Consider the following 21,230-nt stretch of genomic DNA (forward strand, 5'->3'; position numbering starts at 1 on the left):
GTTTGATAGCAACTGTGTCCAACCCTTTTCAATATTACTTAATGGAGAACATTTGACAAACTCTGGGATGTGAGATTTAAGGTATATGCCAGCTCCACAACCTGTGTCCCAGTTCATCCCATTCTACTCACTCCCCTCTGTCCTTTTTGGCTTCTTCTTGATTCCAGGCTGAACCAGCATTGAAATTAACTATTATCACACATCTCACAGTCTGTATTTTTCTTAAGCCCTTTGCTCCTGGAGCCACCTGACTGTGGGAGAATCTCAGCTTTCATTAAAAAAAATTCACTAGCCCTCCTAGTGGTGGGAAAAAGCCTGAAATGGGAACAGAATGTCCACCAAAGGCTCAGAGACCAGCAGGCAAAGTAAAAGAACTCATGGTGCATTTTTTTTAATCTCATGATTTTGGGGGCCTGGTTTTTGAAGGCTAGGCGTTGATAATACTGTAAACTGCATGATACCATCACCATAACTAGTCTGACAGGCTAAGACTGCATACGTAGCTTTGCCCCAGCATGATGTAAGACAGACAGTGGGAGGATGCCAGGGCATGACAAATAGGTATCATGCAAGACGAGGGAATTCCATGAATGTATCCTCACACTGAACAAAAGCAGAATGTCAGACTGGATTTCAGAAAACTTTTGCTCATGTCAGAAAGGTCTAGCAGCTGCTGGAGGCATCTCTCACTGGAAGCCCCATCTCTTGGGCCATTTTAAAGAAGGCTGTATGGAACCACAGGATAGGGTTAGGAGTCTCAGCTCTAATCACTTGAGTGTAATAAACAGCTGGAAAACTTCTCATTCCCAGCCACTTTTCTTTCCTAGTAATTGGGCCTGAGCCCTAGCACCGATAGTACAAACAGGTCTCCAACCTCAGCTTGCAGTGAGGGAAAGGGAAGGTGGCAAGTCCCAGGGCTACTTCAAGTGCACAGCAGGTGGTTGTGGAAGCTTCTGCTTCACAGCTCCTAGTATTGCAGTCAGAAAATATACCCAGTGCTTCGTAATGCTCACACAGTACTGTTATGCCACCACGCTGACCTGAAAGTATCAGCAGAGCTATGTGGGGAGCCCACGACTGGAATAGCAGGGGGCTGCAGGGCAGGACTGAGGGGCATTGGCAGAGCTGTATGGGGCGCACAAGACTGGAATAGCAGGGGGACACTTGCAAATTCAAACTTGGACACTAAAGAATCTAGCCCCATTTGGCCTCAGCTACAAGTGCCAATAAAAATTCATCTTTAGAAATTTGGCTCAATGACAGCTTTGCTGCCGTTAGACACAGAATGAAATCCCTCTGGCTGGAGCTAGGGCCCTGAGTGTCACATTAAAAGGACGCAGCTATGACTCAAAGACAAGCATGCCATGGCTCCTGGGCTCTTTTCACATGCTGTGAACTGAGAAAGTAAGAAAACATGGAGTCAAAGGGTACACAGCTCTGGATTCAGCACTAGGTGTCACTGCAGCTGAAGAAATGTAGCACTGAGGCTGGAAAGCTCCAATGACAGGCAGGAAGTTTACACCTACCTAGCCCTCCTTCTGAAGGCCAGGAAAGATGTGGGTGTTCAACCCCCAAGTGTTTCACACTGGTGTAGGGTGACCAGATGTCCTGATTTTATAGGGACAGTCCCTATATTTGGAGCTTTTTCTTATAGCTCAGTGGTTTGAGCATTTGGCCTGCTAAACCCAGGGTTGTGAGTTCAATCCTTGAGGGGGCCACTTAGGGATCGGGGCAAAATCAGTACTTGGTCCTGCTAGTGAAGGCAGGGGGCTGGACTCAATGCCCTTTCAGGGTCCCTTCCAGTTCTATGAGATAGGTATATTACCCCCCACCCCCGTCCCTATTTTTCACACTTGCTATCTGGTCACCCTACACTGGTAGGCACCCAAAAGCAGTGGATGCTTCTGAATATTTAGGCCTTAGAGCTGAGCCAGGGTCTTTCCACAGGGATAAGTTACACAGGCAGTCCTTTAGTGCAGCAGAGTAAGAAGGTTCGAGCCTGGTGCTGAAAGGGCTTGGGAAGCCCATGGGCCAGTGCTGCTCCCAGCACAGAGAGCCAATTGCTGCATTTCCCATTGAGAGGGGCCACATATGAGAGTGGTGAGAGGCTATGCTGTGCTGTATGAATATCGCTGCCCCCAGACCCATATGCTACTTGGCGAGCCCAGAAGAGCTGCAGTTCAGTGCACCTGGCATTTTAAAGAGATTAACCCCTTCCTTCGGATGAGCTGATCTGGGATTAGGGGGAGACCCTTGCCGCAGAAGCAGCTGTCAGACTTCTTAGAAAATGAAGTGTGCTTCCCCCCGCTCCGAGGAATATCAGAGCAAAGCCCCTTTGTAGGGGCAAAGGGGCACAGCTATGAGGGCTGAGTCCTGTGCAGGGATGGAAGTTGGTAGCATATTTAAGATTTTCCCCATCACACCCCTCCCTTCCTCCCACAACAGCAAGAGCATTGACGACATGGCACCAAGATGCAGGGGGAGGGAAGAGACCTATGTGAGACAGGTCTGTGCACATGGCCGCTCTCCTGATCAAGCTCTGAGAAAGCTTCCCAGTCCAATTCTCCCCCACTCCATCCCCCACCAAAATGGGGAAGGGGCCCAGGTCAGCAAGAGTATATTTGGTTCCCAGACAGGGACAGATTAGGTCATAGGCACAGGTCTGTGATGCCCAGGGTCCTAACTTCCACAGTTGTGACCACAGCAAAAGCTCAGCTTTCACCATTAAAAAAGTTTCTAGCCTTCATGGTTAGTAAGAAAAGTTGGAAAACACAGCCTGAGGATAACTGATGCAGGGACATCCGTGGAGCACCTGAATCACCAGCTCTGAAAGGTAGAAACTGCCCCATTCAGTTGAACATGGTGTTAATACCAAGACCACTCTGATGAGCTCCACCAACCCCACCCCAACAGGGTCTCTGCATATAGCAGGAGAAGAGTGCAGCAGACCCAGCCAAAGAACCCACCCATCCACTCACCTGCCCCAAGATAAAGTACTCAGGGGAGGTAGCCCAGCACCCCCCTTGACTCTCTGGGGGAGCCCAGCTAAGGCCACCTTTGCCCCTGACTATTGTGCAGATTGGGGGCCTTTGTCTGGCACCAGAACTCCAAGTGGTGGGGGCCTAGACTGCCTTAATGTCCCACCAAGGTGCGGGGTAGGGGGAGACACACAGACAGCAGCAGCAACCCTCTACAGTTACGCCCTACCCCAACATCCTTTCCTGGGGGCGTCGAAGCATCCCAGAGCACGGGTAACATCCTCTCAAATTCCACAGGAGCTTCCCCACACGAAGGCTCATACACCTCTCCAGTACATACACACAGCTAGACACTACAATATTTTGACAAGTTTAATATTTTCCCTTCTATTATACAAAATATTTTACAATTAAAAAAAACAAAAAACTTTCCCTCCAAAGTCATATACAGATATTTATAATTCACAAGATTCATTACAGGCGGGGGGGGGGGGGGGGGAAACCATCTGCACAAAGAAAATAATTCCCAATTTATTTTACAATGATGGACAATCAAGTGAAAATTAAGACCTTACCCCCACCCCTGCTTTTGGCCAAGGTGCTTTTATAGTTAGCCAGCTTCCCCCTAGTTCCTGGGTGACCCCCCGAACTCAGCCCCAGGGACTCTTCTCACTGCAGTCTCAGAGCCTCCTCACAAATCCCAAGTGAGAGTGAGCCCAGTGAGACACACTCAGAACCAGGACACTGTTACTAGCACATGGAAGGGGAGGGGGGGGGGAAACAAAACAAAACTACAAGCCTCACAAAGTGACCCACCCTCTGCACACACGTGGTGGGGGTGGGTCTGCATGCTCAGCTGGGAAAGACCCAGGGTTAGTAGCCCCAGCACTCACAGACCCCACAGCAAGCCGGGATGGGCAGCCCCAGCACTAGAAAGCAATCCTACACCTAACCAGCACACTCAGAGCCAGTTGTTTGAGCGGGCAGTCTCAGCTGCACAGCATAATTATGGCAGGGTCTGACACGAGGGTATCACAAATGCAAACTTGTTATTTTATCTTATAAGAAGTGATCTTGATACGTTCCTATTTCCCCATTCCTTCCACCCCCCATTGATTTGCTTCCCAGTGCCAGCAGCTCTTCCCCGTGGAGGGTCAGAGTCCCTTGGGGAGATGGTGCCACATGAGCTGCTCACAGATGTTCAGGCCACAAGACGCAGGTGAGAAGTTACACTCTACCATGGGAGGTCCTAGAGAAATGGCAGCCAATGACTTGCCCCCAGCAACTGAAGGGCAGATTTGAAAAGGAGATGTGTGTGAACCCCAGTAAACCTTTCCCCCCACCCCCCCTAGAAGGGGCTTGTGGGACATAACTACTGGCCTGGGCCCACCCTGCATTCACAGGGGAGCCCATCCTCGAGTCACTGCTGGAGGCCAAAGGCCTGGAGCAGGGTGGGAAGGTCACGGGCATCGGCTGCCCCATACAGATCACTCTGGCCCAGCATGGAGAGGGCCATGCGGAGGGTGCTCCAGATGTTGTCAGACATGGCACCTTGCTGGCCCCGTGGGCCCCGGCTCTTCTGCTGCATGTGCAGGGCCTCCAGGAAGTGCTCCACTGCTTCACTGCCAGCATGACATGGAAGGGAGGGAGGGAGACAGAGTTAATTGGGGAGGTTTGCACATCCTATGGGTGAGAAGGACCCACTAGATCCCCTCTTTGGATGGCTCAATAATCACCCTTCCACACTTCCTCCAGCCATTCTTCTTACCCCTGCTCCTCACATACCTCATCATTGGCCCACAGGACCAATGAAGCCAATGTCCAAGCTGTAATGGATGTAGCTTGACAGCCCCACCTCCAGGCACAAGCTTGAAGACAATCACTGCAACAGATCCTTTCCATAGTTCTGAGATGCTCCCTCCCTTTGATACTGGGAACCAAGGGAGTGGGAGACATGTTGGCTGGTACTTTGCTCCTGGGGCAGAAAGACATGCTCTGCTCCCTTCTTGCCAGGGTTAAGGAGCGCATCCTACGCCCAGAGGGACCAAGTGGAACATCCTCACCAATACCCCCTCACTTCCCTTCCCTCGAGCCCCCTCCCAACTAACTGATTGGCCCCCACTGATACTCGGTCATAGCAGACCTGGCCGGGGCCAGCACCCAACCCCCATCTGGCCCCTCGTTCCCACTCACCGATGGGCCCCCAGGTTGATGCAGCTGATGCCCAGGTTGTAGCGGGAGCGGATGTAGCCTGGCTGCAGCTCCAGTGCCCGGCGATAGGCGGCCACAGCCTCCTCACTGCGATTCCCGTTGGCCAGAGTAGCACCCAGCTTGTTCCACAGGAGGTGATCCTGGAAGGGGGCGGGGGTGGAAGCAAGTGACGGGGGCATCAGGCATTCCACCCTACATCCCAGAGAGCTTGTCCTTCACAACCCTCCCCACTTCCCCACTCTATCCAGTATTCAAACCTACCCACCCCCTCAAGTCAGTCTGCTGCTCACCCCACTGACCTTTCCCCACAGGGCAGAGCCCAGCCCCACCTCCCCACCCACTCCTGAATCAGCCCTGCCCCCACAAACTCCACTCTGCCCCCTTACGTTGGGGCGCACGCTCAATGCGGCACTGAAGCAGTCCACGGCCTTCTCGTACTCGCCGCTCAGGTTGAAGAGGACGCCCAGGCCACACTGCACATCGGGGTCCACAGCTGAGGGGTCACTGCGCACGGCTGCCAGGAACAGGTCCTTCACCTCCATGAACAGGGAGCTGGGGAGGGAGAGAATGAGGGAACCCACCCACTGATGGGTGCAAGCTCCCTGCAACCCTTCCTGGGGTCACCCCCACCCCAATGGACCCAGCTACAAGACCACAAGCAGGACTGGGATATTCTGCACCTCCCCCAGTTTCCCCATCCTCCAGACTCACTCAGACAGTAGGGAGCCCAGGATGTGCTTGGAGGACCCCAAGCTGGATGCCAAGCTGCTTCCTTCCGGGTCCTTCCCCACCAGGTGGGCATAGGCTGGCTTGTGGCGCAGCCAGTCACGCAGCGTTTCGCATGCCTGCTTCTGCAGAGACTCATTGGTGAAGCTGACGGCCAAAGCCATGAGTGCAGTGACGTTCCCTGGCTGCAGCTCTAGGCACCTGCAGGGCAGAGGGGAAGAGAGTGCACAGCATTCACATTTTTGGAGATGTGGATAGGAAGCTTCAGTGGCCTTTTAAGAATACTTCTCCAGCCACCTTGGTGGGCTATGAACAAGTTGAACAGCAAGCGCCAGTGTCCAGGCAAATTAAGGAGGGATCCATTAGGGGGCAGGAGACCTTGATTGGGTCAGAAACCAGCTCTCTACAGCAGTCCACAGGGAACTTATCCTTCCGAGTTTGCATTTGGTGCAGGGAAAAAAGCACTGGAACTTTGTTTAGCCTTTAAGCAGGGAAACCAAGATAAGGTGTGTCATTAGTGGCCAGCAAGCCAGTCCCTCTGGGAGCCACGAGCAGAACCCAGGAGTCCTGCTTTAGATACCCTCTTCACCAGCTACTCACTGCCTGAGGGCACTGATTGCAGACAGCTCTTGTTCATTCTCTGCTTGGGTGGTTCCCAGGTACTGCCAGGCCTGACGCAGAAACAGAGACAAGCTTATTTATACTTCTTCAGATTGCAAGTACAATTAAAGGCACCATCTTGTGCCCTGGGCACTTTTTGGAGATTAAGAATAGATGTACCCAAGTCAGCAGCCTCAGCCCACTCCTGTTAACCAGCCCCTCATAAGCACCCTCACCTCTCCCACACTCCCCAGGAAAACAGGTGTGCTCTGCAATGCATCCTGGAAGTCAGCAGGTTTGGGCTATTTGGAAAGGTGGAGGGGGAGTGAGTTTCCCCCCACACACACACAACATGCTGCCAGCAGTCCCCCCTCTGCTAAACCCTGGGGGCTCCAGCTTTAGCACCTCCACCCATCACAACTGGGACTAGACTGCAGGGTGAGGAAGAAAGAGAGGCAGGTCTCAGGCCATTGAGGGCCTCAGAGAGGTAGCACAGCCCAGCAGACAGCATATTGGAGTGGGAATGCTAAGAGATAAGAGACTCAGTCAGGAGCAGCTTGCTGTGGTCCACAGGTGAATCATTATGTCATGATCGACAGTACTGAGGCAGCTGAGAGATCTAAATATAGCAGCATTGACACCTGATTTGATCTTCATCCATCACCAGATCATCTACGCATGTAGCCAGCACAGCCTCCTTGCTGCACCCACAGCTGTCCCCTGATTGACTAACATTAGAGAGGTTTAAATCAGCTAGATATTATGAGTTGTCTTACCCCCACACCCCAAGTGTGCTCCATCGTCTCACCCAGAAATGGAAGGTTTGATCCAGGCTGACGGTTGGCTGGACTGACAGCATGAAGTAACAAGCATAAACCATACAAAAGTTCCCTTAAGCAGGGAAGCCAGTACCCTGCTCTCTTTAAGAGAAGTGTTACTCGCCACCAGCAATGGACCCAGCCACTTGTCAATGGCCTTCATGAGCCAACACAGGTGATGACTAAGTGCCCCCACCCTTCCAGAGCCTCAGTGTGAAACTACCTGAGACTCAAGCAGAGCTGATTGATCATGCATGCCCTCAGAATACTGCCCTGTCCCCTGGAAAACAGAGTTTAGTCTGAATCTCAATTTCATCCTCACAGCAAGGACTCAGACTAGCCTCCTGATCAGGGCTCTGTGAATACTAGGATGAAGGCAAAGCATCCCTTCTTTGTCTCCTGCACAGCCATAGCACACCATGCAGAATGGGCCCCAAGACTTCCACCACGGCCATTCCAGCAACATTCCCTCTCACTCTGTCACTGGCTCTCTAGAGTCTACCATGGTGACTTGTAAGGACAAAGTCAAGGAAGTGGGTGCCTAAGAGGCCACATGATCAACGGCAAGGACAAGAGCCCATAGTCCTATCAAACCACTGATGGAGTGGCATGTTCATCTCCCTCAAGTGTTTCAGTCCCATCGCTGACAGCAGATTGTCAGAACTGGCCCATCACCCAAATGGAGCAGCGTGCCCTGACCTCAGACAACAGGAGATAGTGATCTGACCAGGACATGGATAAGTTCTCCAGTTGTCAAACGTCCAGTCCTAATCAGGACACCAAATCAGAAGTGAGACCAGCTGTCTGAGTTGAGCCAGACACCTAGGACCGACCCACCCTAGCTGTCAAGTCCTCAGGTGACTCAAAAGACTCAGCATTTGCATGGCTGTTGAAGACAGTCACCAACCTCATGACTCCAATGCCACCATGGTAAGGACTTCAGCATCTCATGCAGGGAGTCTAGTGCTTCAGGAAGACAGATACCCTAGAACCTGACCAATCTCAAGTTATAGCCCCAAGATTCTAACCAGCTTTAGTCTGGGAGGCCTTCTGCACCATAGGTCAGGTGCACACAGCTTGACCATCTTCTCAGTGAGCCCCCTGGGGTTCACATACAAGTACACAGCCAGAGTTACACACCCGAGAACTGGAGTCACCCACACCACCCCCTGCAGCACAGCTCCCCCAGCATGGGAGTGGTGGGCCATATTGCAACCCCAGGCTATATCTCTGGGGATCCTTGTATTACATTCATGAAAGTTCTCTGTATGATCATGTTCTACTCCATGGGGGCAGGTTACCCCAGCTCCTCCAGGAGCTAAAAACAGTGGGGAGGATTACCCTGGGGATTGTAAACATCCCCAGAGAAGCACCATAGCCGAGGGAGGTTTGCCTATACTGGTACAAGCTGGGTCTTCCAGAGACCAAGTGACAAAGAAAGGGCTTCTGGTATAAAAGGCTGAGTTTAAAGATATTCAGGACCTTCATTTTGATTCAGCAAATAGGCAGGACCTTCTATCCAAGGGGAGGCCCAAGCCTTGTGGAAGGATTGGAAGGGCGTTGGCTTACCAGATTCTGCATGTGGAAGGTGGGTGATTGCTGGTGTACTTAGCAAGCAGGTAAGAACTTGTATTGTTTTTAACATGGTTTCTCTGTGATGCTTTTGCCCTAGAATAAATGTACTTTGCTTTGGAAGAGCTGTGTGGTGACAGGTAAAACACTGTTGTCTGTGGAGAGAAAGCAACACAGAGGCTCTGGCCATTAGGCAGACTTGCTTGCTGGCAATAGTGTATGGCAGGGAGCTGTGCAGCTGTAAAACTCCCAGCCAGAAAGGAGTGGGACATGGGCCCCCTGTCCAGAGACAGGTAAGGGCTAGAAACCTGAGACAAGGCTGAGCACCCCTGGAGTGGGCCACGAAGGTGAGGATACAAGTGCAGTTGCTTTGAAACTCTGACAAGTGGATCTCCCATCCCTAGACTGACCCAGTCTGACCTTGCTTAGGGAGCTGAGCCAGGCTCCAAATGGCAAGATACCTGGAGCAGACCTGCTCTCCTTGCTCCGCTCACCTCCACGTGGTCAGGTTTCTGCTGCACCGCAGCCTCAAAGAGCAGGACAGCATTGGGCAGGTCACCCTTCTCCAGGCACTTCAGACCCTCATCAAATGCCTGTGGATGATCCCTCATGGGATTGTCTTTCTCAAAGAGATAACCCTACCAGAGACAGCAGGCAAGGGGGTTAACACTATGGGCAGGAGACCGGTGGGTCAAGGGCACGACTCAGAAACAGCTGATGTGCGCCCACATGCCATATCAACACTTCTGCAAGCCCACCACTATCTTCTCCCACCCCTTTCAGCTCCAATAGCCAGAGACACTGCAATGGGTGATGAACAGTTGGCCCCTTAGCACATGGAGCGGCTGGTATTTCCCTCCTGAGAGGGTTGGAGTGTGCCAGCTCACAGCAGACGTGGGCAAAGCAGCTCCTGCCCCCTCTGCTTCCCACTGAGTCTGGGGTGAAAGATCCCACGCCCCAGCCTGGGGAGAGATGTATCAGTTGTGCAGGGCTGTGTGTGTAAGTTTACCAAATTTAGGGAGTCTCCATCAATACAGGGGACACAGAAAGAAATGGCTTGTGTTGTGGGGAGCACCAGAATTAACTGCTGGTGTGTTACAATTGATTCGCATCTTCAGCAGTGGTCAGGGCTTCGGCAAGAACCACCATGTATTTTTTCCAGTCTGACCCCGGTCAAAGGTATTGACAGAGACTCTGGCAGCAGCAAACTTCCTCACAGCAGTGCCCACCCATGCCCAGACAAGAGACTGGCTGTCAGGAACAGCGCCTGGCCTTTGACACTAAGAGGGGATCCCAGCAGCATGAGCTGCCTTGCGGCAGCCCTCTCAGTACCCAGCCTGGGAGAAGGGATTTTGGGAGCTCTCAGAACTGCCCAGCACAGCACCCTGCATTCGCTGCCCCCCATTACCTTGTCATAGGAGGAGGTACTGAGATCCTCATAATCTGAGAGCCAGGGGTGAGCCTCTGCATCTCGCTTGGCCATCTCCTCCCACTCTGCCTGAAGCTTGTCCCAGAAATCCACATCTGACTGAAGAGAGGAGAAGGAAGTTAAAGGATAGCACCCTGCTGAGCTCCCCCTACATGTTCCCTGGAGATTCCTCTCTCTAGGGCTCTGAGCCCCCCTCCTCATCTCTCCCCTGGCAAGAAAGGGGACTCAGCCAGTTCTGGGGCCCTAAGGCACCCTTCATACCCCAACCTCTCTGTGACGTTCTGTACCTCATGGGAAAACCCTACACCCTCCATGTTCATCCTTATAAAATGATTGTGTGGTATCCAATGCAAAGTTTGTCATGTTGGGTGTCTTCAGAAGGCTCATGATGCACTGAGCATTGTTGTTACAGTGATGTTATACGTTATAATTTCATGTATATGGTTATGAGGCAGAAAATGTGTCCTCATGGCTTAAAGCAAGCCCAGGCAAAAACTCCAAGAGCAGAGGGGCAGTTCACACCCCCTCAGGGCATGTATGGGACAAACCCAGCCCAGCCTCACAGGAACAAGGGACACTGGCCTAGGCAACAACAAAGGATCTGTTGGACTCTTGAGTGAGTCACCCCACCCCCTTCCCTTAGTCAGTTTGGGACTACGATGAGGTAATGCTCACCTGACTCTGAAGTTTGTAAGGGCATTGAAAGTGTTAAGATCAGCTTAGAATGCATTTTGCTTTTATTTCATTTGACCAAATCCGACTTGTTATGCTTTGACTTATAATCATTTATATCTTTGTAGCTAATAAATCTGTTTGTTCATTCTACCTGAAACAGAGCGTTTGGTTTGAAGTATGTCAGAGACTCCCCTTGGGATAACAAGCCTGGTACATATCAATTTCTTTGTTAAATTGACAAACTCATATACGCTTGCAGCGTCCAGCGGGCATAACTGGACACTGCAAGACGGAGGTTCCTAGGGTTGTGTCTGGGACCAGAGATATTGGCTAGTGTCATTCGGTTGCACAATCCAAGCAGCTCACATGCCAGAGGCTGTGCGTGAACAGCCCGGGAATGGGGGTTCTCACAGCAGAGCAGGGTAAGGCTGGCTCCCAGAGTCAAGGATTGGAGTGACCTAGCACATCACCGGTCCAGATAACACCAGAGGGGAACGTCACACTCTCCCATCCAGTTTTACCTCCACAGCAGTCTTGGCTTGCTCAAATTCTGTATCCAGAGTTGACGCATTCCCAGTTCGGGTGAACTGATCCACCCAGGCATCTGATACCCCCTAGAGGGAAAGAAATAAGATGGAGCACCTTGAGATTGCAAGATTAAAAAGCAATGCAATGCATCTCCCCCACCAGCAGGGAGTGCTGTAAGGAACCCCCCCCTACAAGTGAACACTAATTACCAAGGCATCACTGTGAAGAAGTTCACATTGCCAGAGCCCATCCCTGCTCCTGGCTAGGCACTGCTTTGGAGAAGCTCATGCTCCGGAAGCCCCACGCCACTGTTGGCTGAACGTTAATGGGACCCTGCTGAGAGAAAGTTCACCCTGCCATTGTCCCTCCCCTCCCCAAGGCTGGGCAGTGCTGCAAGGAAGCTTGCACACCTGTGAGCAGCTGGGGCTGGGGTCCTACCTGCTGCTGTATAAACTCAGCTGTCCACTGCTCTGCCTGATCCTGGTCTCTGGGGGTCAGGGTCACCTGATTAGCCTCAATCGACACCCTCCCGTCTCCGATCTGGCGGACAAACTTTAGGAACTGTGGCAAAGAAATGAAATGTGGGAAGAAACCTTCACCAATAACCCCCACCAAACTCGCCATATTTGCTAGGCAGATCTGGGCCCCCAGAATCAATAGAACCAGAAGGAAAAGGAGATAAAATATGCCAGTTTCACCAGAGTTGTATGGTGGAAGGCATGATCCTGGGGGTTGTAGGGCTCAACCCCCAGAACTAGAGGGAGAAAGGAGGGGAGACACAGAATGGCAGGAGGTCTCCCACCCCCCCACACACATATCTTCGTGGGGCTCCATAGCATTTCTCACCTCAGAATTGTTGAGTTTGGGGTCATCCACTTTAGAAAGGAAATCGTTGGCAGTTTTCTTAAGATCATCCTCAGGTTGATATTCCTCATACCTGTAATAATGAGAGAGAGAGAGAGAGAGAGAGAGAGAGAGAGAGAGAGAGTCTGATCTGACACTAAGGGCTTGGCTACTTGTAGAGCGCTTTAAGTTAAACCAGCCTTCAGAGAGCGCACTAGGGAAAGCACTCCAGTCTGTCCACACAGAGCTGAAAGCGCACTGGCGTGGCCACATTTGCAGCTGCATTGGGAGTGGTGCATTATGGGCAGCTATCCCAGCGTTCAAGTGGCTGCAACGTGCTTTTCAAATGGGGTGGGGTGGAGTGTGACAGGGAGTGTGGGGGGGAGAAAGAGTGGGTTTTTGGGTGCTGAGAGTGTGTCAGCACGCTGTCTTGTAAGTTCAGACCCCTCTCCCTCCCCCGCCTCTCTCTCACTCACTCAAAGCAAACATTAGCTGTTTGTTTTTTTCCCTCAGACCAGATAAGCAGCCGGCACTCCGAAACTGAGCTTTGAAAGGGCACTTCGGTGTCCCGAGTTCACAAAGACAAGAGAGGCCACTTCAGTTAAGGGGATTATGGGATGTTTGTAATGTTACTTCTCGTTTACACTGGCACTGAAGCGTCTCACCCAATACACAACAGCTGTTAATCCTCTCGGGGAGGTGGAGTACCAGCAGGGCCGGCTCCAGGGTTTTTGCCATCCCAAGCGGCGGGAGTGTGGGGGGGGGGGGGGGGGGGGGGGCGGTCGGGGGGAGCGCCACCTCGGGGGCGGCTCCCCCGCGCCGCTTTCTTCATCGGCGGCAGGCCCTTCCCTCTGAGAGGGACCCGCCGCCGAAATGCTGCAGAAGAGCCGGACGTACCGTCCCTTCCCCTTGGCTGCCCCAAGCACCTGCTTATTGCGCTGGTGCCTGGAGCCGGCCCTGAGTACCAGGAGTGCTCGAGCCAGGGAGTCAGAGCACTCTACGTGTCTTGCCAGTGTGGACGGGGAGTAAGGTAGAGCCCTCTGAGAGGCTTTATTGTGGTATAACGTGCAAGTGTAGCCAAGGCCTTAGCAGTAGGGGGCTCCCTCTCCATCAGGCCACACAACAGTCCCTGGGGCTGGAGAGCCCACATGATCTGTTCTTCACCCAATATTATTCAGTATCTTTATTAACAATCTGTAAGTCATTGCTGGGATAACTGTGCCAGATGACACACAGATTGATGGAGTGAAATAATAAGGATCAATTATATAGAGCAATCTGGATCACTTGGTAAGTGTTTTAATACTGCCAAAACCAAGGTCAGATATCTAGGAATAAAGAACACAGGTCACACATACAGGATGGGGGCTGTATCCTGGAGAACAGTGACTCTGGAAAGGGTGGATAATCAACTGAACAGGCACTCCTAGTGGGAAGCTTGGCTAAGACAGCAAATGCAATCCTTGGACATATAAACATGAGAATAGCAAACAGGTGTAGGAGGAGTGGCTTTACTTCTGTATACACATTGATGAAGCCATTCCTGGAAGTGTCTAGTTCTGGTGTGTATATTTGAAAGAGTATATTGAAAATTGGGAAAGGGTTCAGAAAAGAACAAGAAAGATTCAAGGTCTAGAAAACCAGCCTTCCAGTAACTTAAGACTATATAGCTTATTAAAGAGAAGGTGAAGTCACGGTCTATAAATAGCTACAAAGGAAGAAGATATCTGATGGGAGAGAGCTCTTTAATCTAGCCAACGAAGACAAACAAGATCCAATGGCTAGAAAATGAAGCTAGATACATTTAGACTGAAGATGAAGCGCAACTTTTTTAAACAGCAAGGATAACTAGCCATTAGAATAACTTACTAGGAATGCGGTGGATTTCCGTCACTTGAAATCTTTAAAGCAAGGCTCAATGTCTTTCTAATGGATATGCTCTAGCTCAAACAGAAGTTACTGGTCTTTGTGATGACATCCCTGGGCTAGATTCACGAAGGAATTTAGGTGGTGTGATGCAGAGCACTGCAATGCCTAACCTTTGGGCACCCAGAAAAATCACAGGAACAACACTGTGATCCATAAAGCCTGAGTTAGGCACCCAGGCTCCCTGTACAACGACTGAAGAGAGATGGGCACCATATAATGTGATTCGCAAAAGCCAGTAGACTAGGTGAGGATCCACCTAAGCAGGGCACAGAGATAGGCACCTGCGTCTGCTAGTGATCCACAGCCAGGAGCCCCTCTCCTGGAGTCAGACTCTTCAACTTAGGCACATAAGGTGTTTCTTGTGAAAACAAGTTAGGCAGGTGTCTAACTCCACATAAAATAGCCAGAGGAGAAGGAGGACGACGTGGTGGTGGTACCCAACTTTATATATATAGCCCAATAGTTTGAGCACTCACCTGGGATGTGGAAGACCAGATTCAATTCCCCCTCTCTGCCTGAGTGGGAGAAAGGTGGGAGACCCCTGTTCAAGTCTTCTCAGGGATATTCTGATGTGGGCCTCCAGCAGACTCTCCTGTTGAAGCTGTTCCACTGTGGATAAATACTTAAAAAAGAGTCATTGGCCAGAGGGAGAGAGAAAGACTCTGTAGCCTGGTGGTTAGAGCACTCACCTGGGAGGTGGGAGACCCTGAGTCCAGTTCCCTGGCTCCCATGAATTTTTAAAATTATTTATCCACAATAGAACAGCTTCAGCAGGAGAGACTGAGGGAGCCCCACACCAGAATATCCTATAGCCCAGTGGTTAGAGCACGCACCTGAGAGGTGGGAGACCCCTGTGCAAATCTGTTCTCCCCCTATGGCAGAGGAGGGAATTAAACTTGCCTCTCCCACATCCCAGACAAGTGCTCTAACCACTGGGCTAAAAGTTATAAGGTGGCTGCTGCCACCATCACTGTCTCCAGATGGATTTTGAATGGGACCTGATGCAGTAGGCAGCCTCTGAGCACATCTACTGGATTGAGCACCCACAGGACTTAGGCAGGTGAACATCTATCTTCCCCGAGTCTGTGAATCGTTCTGGGGCTTAGGTGCCCAGACACCTACTGTGAGGCAACTACGCACATGTCCAGAAACTTAGGAACCTGGGGAACTTTTACCCTGCAAGTGTAGACACTGCATAAGTTTAGGCACTACAGAGTTTGGCAGGAGTGTGAGTTGCAATGGAGCCTAAAACTGGAACTTGGGCACCTAAATCTGGGGTTTAGGCACTTAAGTACCTTTGTGAATCTAACCTTCTGTTCTGCAGAAGGTCGGACTAAATGATCATAATGTCCCTTCTGGCCTTAAACTCTATGGCCTTGTCTACATTAAAGGGAAAAGTCGATCTAAGCTACGCAATTTGAATTACTTGAATAGTTTAACTCAAATCAACATAGCTTAGATCTACTTACCGCAGCGTCCACACTACACGATGTCGATGGGAGACACTCTCCTGTCGACTCCCCTTACTCTTCTCGATCAGGTGGAGTACAGGAGTCCACGGGAGAGCAATCGGCGGTCAATTTAGCGGGTTTTCACTAGACCCACTAAATCGACCGCCAGTGCATCGATTGCTGCAGCATAGACAAGCCCTATGAAAGCAGGGTCCCCGTGTTTAGTTATGTTGTTGTTGAAACTGCCAGTGTTGGGTGGAGGAGGCTCTGCCTCTTCCGCTTTCTTGAACCAAGGATCTGAGAACTTGGTTGAGACCCAAAAGCTCTGAGATCAGAGTGGATTTCTGTCATCTCCCACACCTCACCCACCCTGGACATTAGTGGGTGCAGGAGGGAAGAACAGAGAAACTCACCACTTATCTGCCAGTGACTGGTCTTCTGTTTCCCCCAGCCACAGCTTCTCCTCTGACTGCTCCAGATATTCTTCTGCCCACTTGGCAGGAGATACAGACAGAGGGTCTGTACAGGTGATTGGGTGGTGGGAGAAGAGTGAGGAACAAGAAGATAAAACAGAACACTGCTCAGAGAAACTTCAAATTTAGATCTCTCCAATTTACAGTTACATTTGTAGTCCAGATTGTTACATTAACAGAGGGTTCTTGCTTTTTTATTAAAAAACAAAAAAAAAAACAACAACAAAACTTGGACAGCAGCAAAGTGGGCTGCTGTATGCATCAGGAAAATGAATAACTCATTGCACATTTCTAGCTTCTTTCATCAGAGCCTCTCAAAGATCATCATAAATGTTAATTATGATGCCTGTCTCCAACGGGTGTATGAAAGGAATAAATATGGATAGTTTCACTGATCAATGAAAAGAAGCCACCTCTGGGGTGGGGCATAGCAGCTGTTTAACTGCTGCCCAACAGTTCAAGGTAGAGATTCAGTTGGTTAGAGCGGAGGAGACTAGAGTCCATCCCAAATCTTCTACATGCTGTGTGACCTTGAGCAAGTCACTTCCCCAGCTAGTGCAACAAGCAGAGTATTCCCCTCCCAGCAGGAAACATTAATTGCATTTGTCTTCAGGCACAGAAAGGACCCCACAACATTTATTTTCAAGTGGAAAACATAGATTCCCTCCCCCTCCCCAGATTGCAGAAATTGATTAACAGATTTGGCTGAAACATTCAACAAAATATTCCCCTCTGGGCCAGGACCCAAGTTTCACCCCAACAGGGAGCATCAGAGAGCTTCATGTAGCCGGGGAGAGACCAGCTTTAGCCTTGTCTATGTGGAAAAGCTGCATTAGTTTAAATTAAAGTTTCTTAAACCAAATGAGTTAAACTGATGCAAACCTCGCTCTGGACACTTATTTCAGTGTAAGAGCATCTTAGTTTAGCTTAAATCTGTTCCCAAAAGATTTTAGCTAAAACAAAATAAGACATTCCTGCACCACAATAGGAAGGCCCACACGGGTTGCTTGCATGGTTTAACTAATACACACAATACTCTAGTCTCCTGGGGGCTACTTTAAACCCAACAACTGAAATGAGACCAGAGTGCGGGTGCTGGTGGGCTGTGACTTACAGGAGGTCAGACTAGATGATCTGGGTGGTCCCTTCTGGCCCTAAACTCTATGATTCTAAACGAGGTTAATTTCATCCCTCATGTTGTACCAGTGTCACATTCCCACGGAGGCAAGCTGCTAGGGCGAACTGCCCTATTCTGAATACTATCTGTTGCGTCTACCAGATGCACTCTAATCTCATGCACAACAGACAACCCCTGCATGGGATAACAGAGGGGGGCATGCTACCAGGCAACACCCCACCCAAACTTCACAAGGGAAGCCTTCACCTGTCACCTCCGCAATGAACTCCTGCGACCAGTCAGCCTCATTGTAATCTGGGGAGACGTCAGTTGTAGTATCCGCAGCCCCCAGAAATTCCTGGGTCCAGTTCTCAGATAGAGCCAGGGCTGCCACACCTGGAGCTGGGAGAGGGCAAGAGATGGGGATGGTTCAGTGACAAACCCCAAGTGCCCCACCCCCATGAGGATTAGAGAAAGCCTAGCCTCTTAATTTTCAGACACCCCCTGCCCTAGCTAAATAGGCCTTCTCTTTCAGTTCCCCTTAAGACATACCACCGGGGGGAGGGGGGGTGGCAGAAACCCCAATGCCCCTAGCCCTTTCTCCCCCCCCCCCCTCACCTCGCTGTGGGGCTTGGCGGAAGCTTGACTGCTCAATCTCCTGCATCTCAGCCAGCAGATCATCCATTTTAAAGGTCTGTGGGGCACGGGAGAGCAGGGGGGCATTCTGCTCTTGTAGGAATTCTGCAGCCAGCTGCCAGGGAAAGAAAGAGAGAGTTTTTGATGAGAAATACCCAGCAGGAGCTCTGGAACCAAAAACATGAGAGAAAGAAGGGAGGGCAAAAAGAGAATGAGAGACAGGAAGAGTGAAGACGGAGCAGAGAGAATGTGGCAGCAAGAAAGATGATAAGGAGAGTGATACAATTGTTCTTACCTCATCTTCAGAGGCCACTCCCAAAGGTTTGGACACCTGTGGGAAAAGATGCCAAACAATCACCCCAGTGATGGGACCTGGCCTCCAGCATCACCTCCCCACTACCATGGGACTAACTTGTACCATACCCCCACCCATGACAGACCCACACCACACACACAGCAGGACCAACATCCCACCCAGACAGATCCCCTGCAATGGGTGAGACAGCCACCACATCTCTCCTTTCTGGATATACCCCTGCTGTGACTGGACAGACGCCCCCCCCCCCCCCGCCCAATCTAGTGATCCTACAACCAGCCCCTACAATGGGGTAGCCCCCATGATCCCTCACAGCCCTTCTCCCACTAACAAGACAGCCCCCTCACAACCTCCACCTGCCCTGACAGCCTCCCGTGTGCTCAGACAGACCCCCCACTCCCGCTCCCCAAAGCATCCCTGCCCCTCACTCACAACAGAACAGACATACCAACACTCCTCATATCAGCAGTCAGGTGGACTTCCCAACCCATTCCCCAGTACTCACTGCCTCTGCTCCAAGACCTGCAGGGGGCCAGGCCGAGGGACCTCGGAGCCCCTCCTGCAGCAGGGCCTTGTCCTGGGTAAAGTGGCCAGCCAGCTTCATAAGGGGGTTAGAGCCCCCGCACTCAGGCTCCACCAGCTCCCTCATGGCCATGGTGAGGGCAGGGGGCACTGCACCTCACCCTGTCTGAGGGGAAAAAAACCCAGAAAGCATGAGTGATGGTAGGGCTCTAGGACCCCTGGCAGACAGCCCACCACGGGGGATGCAGCAGAGCCTTGCCCAGCACTCATCTGCTCCATAAACAAGCTGATGGGGTCTCATCTGAGCTGCATGGCGGGCGGTTACACATGTTACAGACTGTCCCCGCCCCCAAGCCGCCTGAGCAAAGACCAAGGACCGAATGACCATGGTGGCCGAACACGCCTTCCCCCCAGGAGAAGGAACCTCACAGGTCGTGGTGTGGCCACCCCTAGAATGGCTTGACGGGAGGTGGGATGCAGAAGGAAAGCGCTGCGGACGCCATGACAAAGAGGGGGCCTCCGCCTCCCCCAGCCCTTCTCTCCCCCCGCCTCGCTGTCTCACTCTGTCACTCCACCTCGTCCCCGTCCCGCCCCGTTTCCTACCCCTGACACACACACATATTCTGAATACTATATGCTGCCCTTGCTGGGCCTCCCTTTTCCCCGGGGGCCTCAATCATAGTCCGTCCCCTTGCACTTGGGCAGATGCAACCCACTCCCCAGGGCTGCAAGGCCTCAGCCGCCCCCGCCAGCCAGGCACCTCCCTATCTCACCCGGGCCCGGAGCTAAGGTGAGGGCAGGGAGGGGGACGAGGGGCTCCCCTCTTTCCATACGCTACCTTGGCTCTGACTCTGCCGCAGCTTTCGCAACACTCACCAGGCAGCAGGGGGCGGGGCTAGCTCTTAAAGGGACAAGCGCCCTACGAGGGCAGCGGCGGGAAAGGGAAGTGTTAAAGAGCCAGTGGCAGGCACCCTCTGCGAGGTAGCGCTCTCTTACAGCGCCATTCACACAGAGGCCCCGACCCCGTCTAAACTCAGGAGTTGCACTAAACTGCTCTAAATAAACAGGATTTAATTCAACTAGTGTTTTAACTTGAGTTGAGTTAAACCAGTGCAATTTCGGTGTGTAGACAAGTCCCAGGAGAGAAGAGAAGTTTCAAGGACTAGGCACCAAGCAACAGCTGTGGGAGTTCTTAAAGGGCCACACACCCTGAGAAGCGCAACCCCGCCCCACCCGTCCTCTGCACCCTAACAGAGCAGTACCACCAGAATGCTCTTAAAGGACCAGGCTGCCTAAAAGAGCAGCCCAGTGAGCTCTTAGAAGGCCAGCGACTATGGCAGAGCAGCACAAGAAGCTTTTCACTCTCTCCCTGAGAGAGAAACCCAGGGACTTAGCCGGTCAGGCAATGCAACAGAGCAGTGAAGGAAGCTCTTAAAGGGTAGGCACCACCACAGGAAACCTAGGAGCTCTTAAGGGGCCAAGCCCACTTAGGCCATGTCTCCACTAGGAAGAAAGGTGCATTTGAGGCATATGGTAGCCAAATTGTGTCAATGTATGTATGCTGACACCCTAATGTAGCCAAGGCCTTTGTAGTTCTAACACATTAGCTGATCAAGGTAACCGGGATGGAGGAGTCGTTCTTTCCTAGTGAATACAAGGCTTAAGACAGCAGCACCAGAAGGGGGGCAGGGGCCAAATCAGGGCAGCACCAGGAAGTTAGTGAAGTGCTAGGTCTAGGTGTCCTGAAAGGCCACACCACAAGTTCTTAAAGGGCCAGCTACCATGTGTAATGATCAGTGTTGACTGCCCCTCCATGAGGAGGTGGTGCTATATCTTTTACCTTACTGCTAAATTCTTGTCTCATTTTCATATTATGTTATTGTTTCTAATCTGCTCATGGATTTAGGAGGAAATCAAGTGTAGCTTGTGTGTGCTGGAGTTGTTACTTTCAGTGTCCTGATAAATCTTCTGATTTCTATGAGCCCGTATTACACATGCTAAAGTAACACAAGAAGCTTTCCATTGATCAAATGACCAGAGCGGGCAGTACAGGGAGCTCTTAAAGTGACAGGCGATTTGAGAGGGCAAGACCACAGAACTCTAAAGAGCAAAGAAGGCACCATATGAGAACAGCACCCTGAGAGAGCACTATGTGATACCCTTAATTCAGTGCACAGAATGCACAGCGCGCAAGGAATGAATCAGGGTTGTGCAGTGAATGAGGCTGTTTGTAGGATCCCTGCGTCATTTGTGCAGAAGTTGGAAGGCATGTAAAGATTCTGAGGAAGGAAGGGCTGCAAGAAGAGAAAAGGTCTTGTGGCTGAGTTCTAAGTCTTGTTTTGCGATTGATTCACTGTGTGGCCTCAGGCAAGTCTCAGTTTCCCCATCTATAAAATGGGAATAATA

General features: G+C 51.3%; 1 protein-coding gene across 4 annotated transcripts; it reads right to left on the reverse strand.

The window, feature by feature from the left end:
* Positions 1-3,336: 3,336 nt before the first annotated feature.
* On the reverse strand, positions 3,337-19,736 carry PEX5 (peroxisomal biogenesis factor 5). 4 transcript variants are annotated; one of them, XM_024210956.2, is made up of 17 exons: positions 19,598-19,678; positions 18,808-18,990; positions 18,282-18,317; positions 17,969-18,101; positions 17,618-17,752; positions 16,174-16,279; positions 12,384-12,474; positions 11,976-12,098; positions 11,531-11,623; positions 10,314-10,433; positions 9,400-9,543; positions 6,516-6,586; positions 5,901-6,116; positions 5,576-5,741; positions 5,172-5,329; positions 4,764-4,908; positions 4,511-4,600 (listed from the first exon to the last, which is right to left on the reverse strand). In XM_024210956.2, the coding sequence occupies exons 2-17, from the start codon at positions 18,955-18,957 to the stop codon at positions 4,598-4,600; spliced, it is 1,890 nt and encodes a 629-aa protein (XP_024066724.2). In that variant the 5' UTR covers positions 18,958-18,990; positions 19,598-19,678; the 3' UTR covers positions 4,511-4,597. The 4 variants fall into 4 exon arrangements, with proteins under 4 accessions (XP_024066723.2, XP_024066722.2, XP_024066726.2 ...); XM_024210955.3 differs by lacking the exon at positions 4,764-4,908 and having other exon boundaries at positions 3,337-4,600; positions 19,663-19,736; XM_024210954.3 differs by lacking the exon at positions 4,764-4,908 and having other exon boundaries at positions 3,337-4,600.
* Positions 19,737-21,230: the final 1,494 nt, after the last annotated feature.

Source organism: Terrapene carolina, unplaced genomic scaffold (genome assembly GCF_002925995.2).
Source record: "Terrapene carolina triunguis isolate 2854851 unplaced genomic scaffold, T_m_triunguis-2.0 Scaffold740, whole genome shotgun sequence".
NCBI lineage: Eukaryota > Metazoa > Chordata > Testudines > Emydidae > Terrapene > Terrapene triunguis.

What these genes read in the sequence shown, in the direction of transcription:
- PEX5 (XM_024210955.3), bottom strand. Translation starts at nt 18,957, where the DNA reads ATGGCCATGAGGGAGCTGGTGGAGCCTGAGTGCGGGGGCTCTAACCCC. An exon ending in CTGAGTTTATACAGCAGCAG is followed by an intron (nt 11,624 to 11,975) that starts GTAGGACCCCAG and finishes CTTTCCCTCTAG; the next exon opens with GGGGTATCAGATGCCTGGGT. An exon ending in ATCAACCTGGGGGCCCATCG is followed by an intron (nt 4,601 to 5,171) that starts GTGAGTGGGAAC and finishes TCATGCTGGCAG; the next exon opens with TGAAGCAGTGGAGCACTTCC.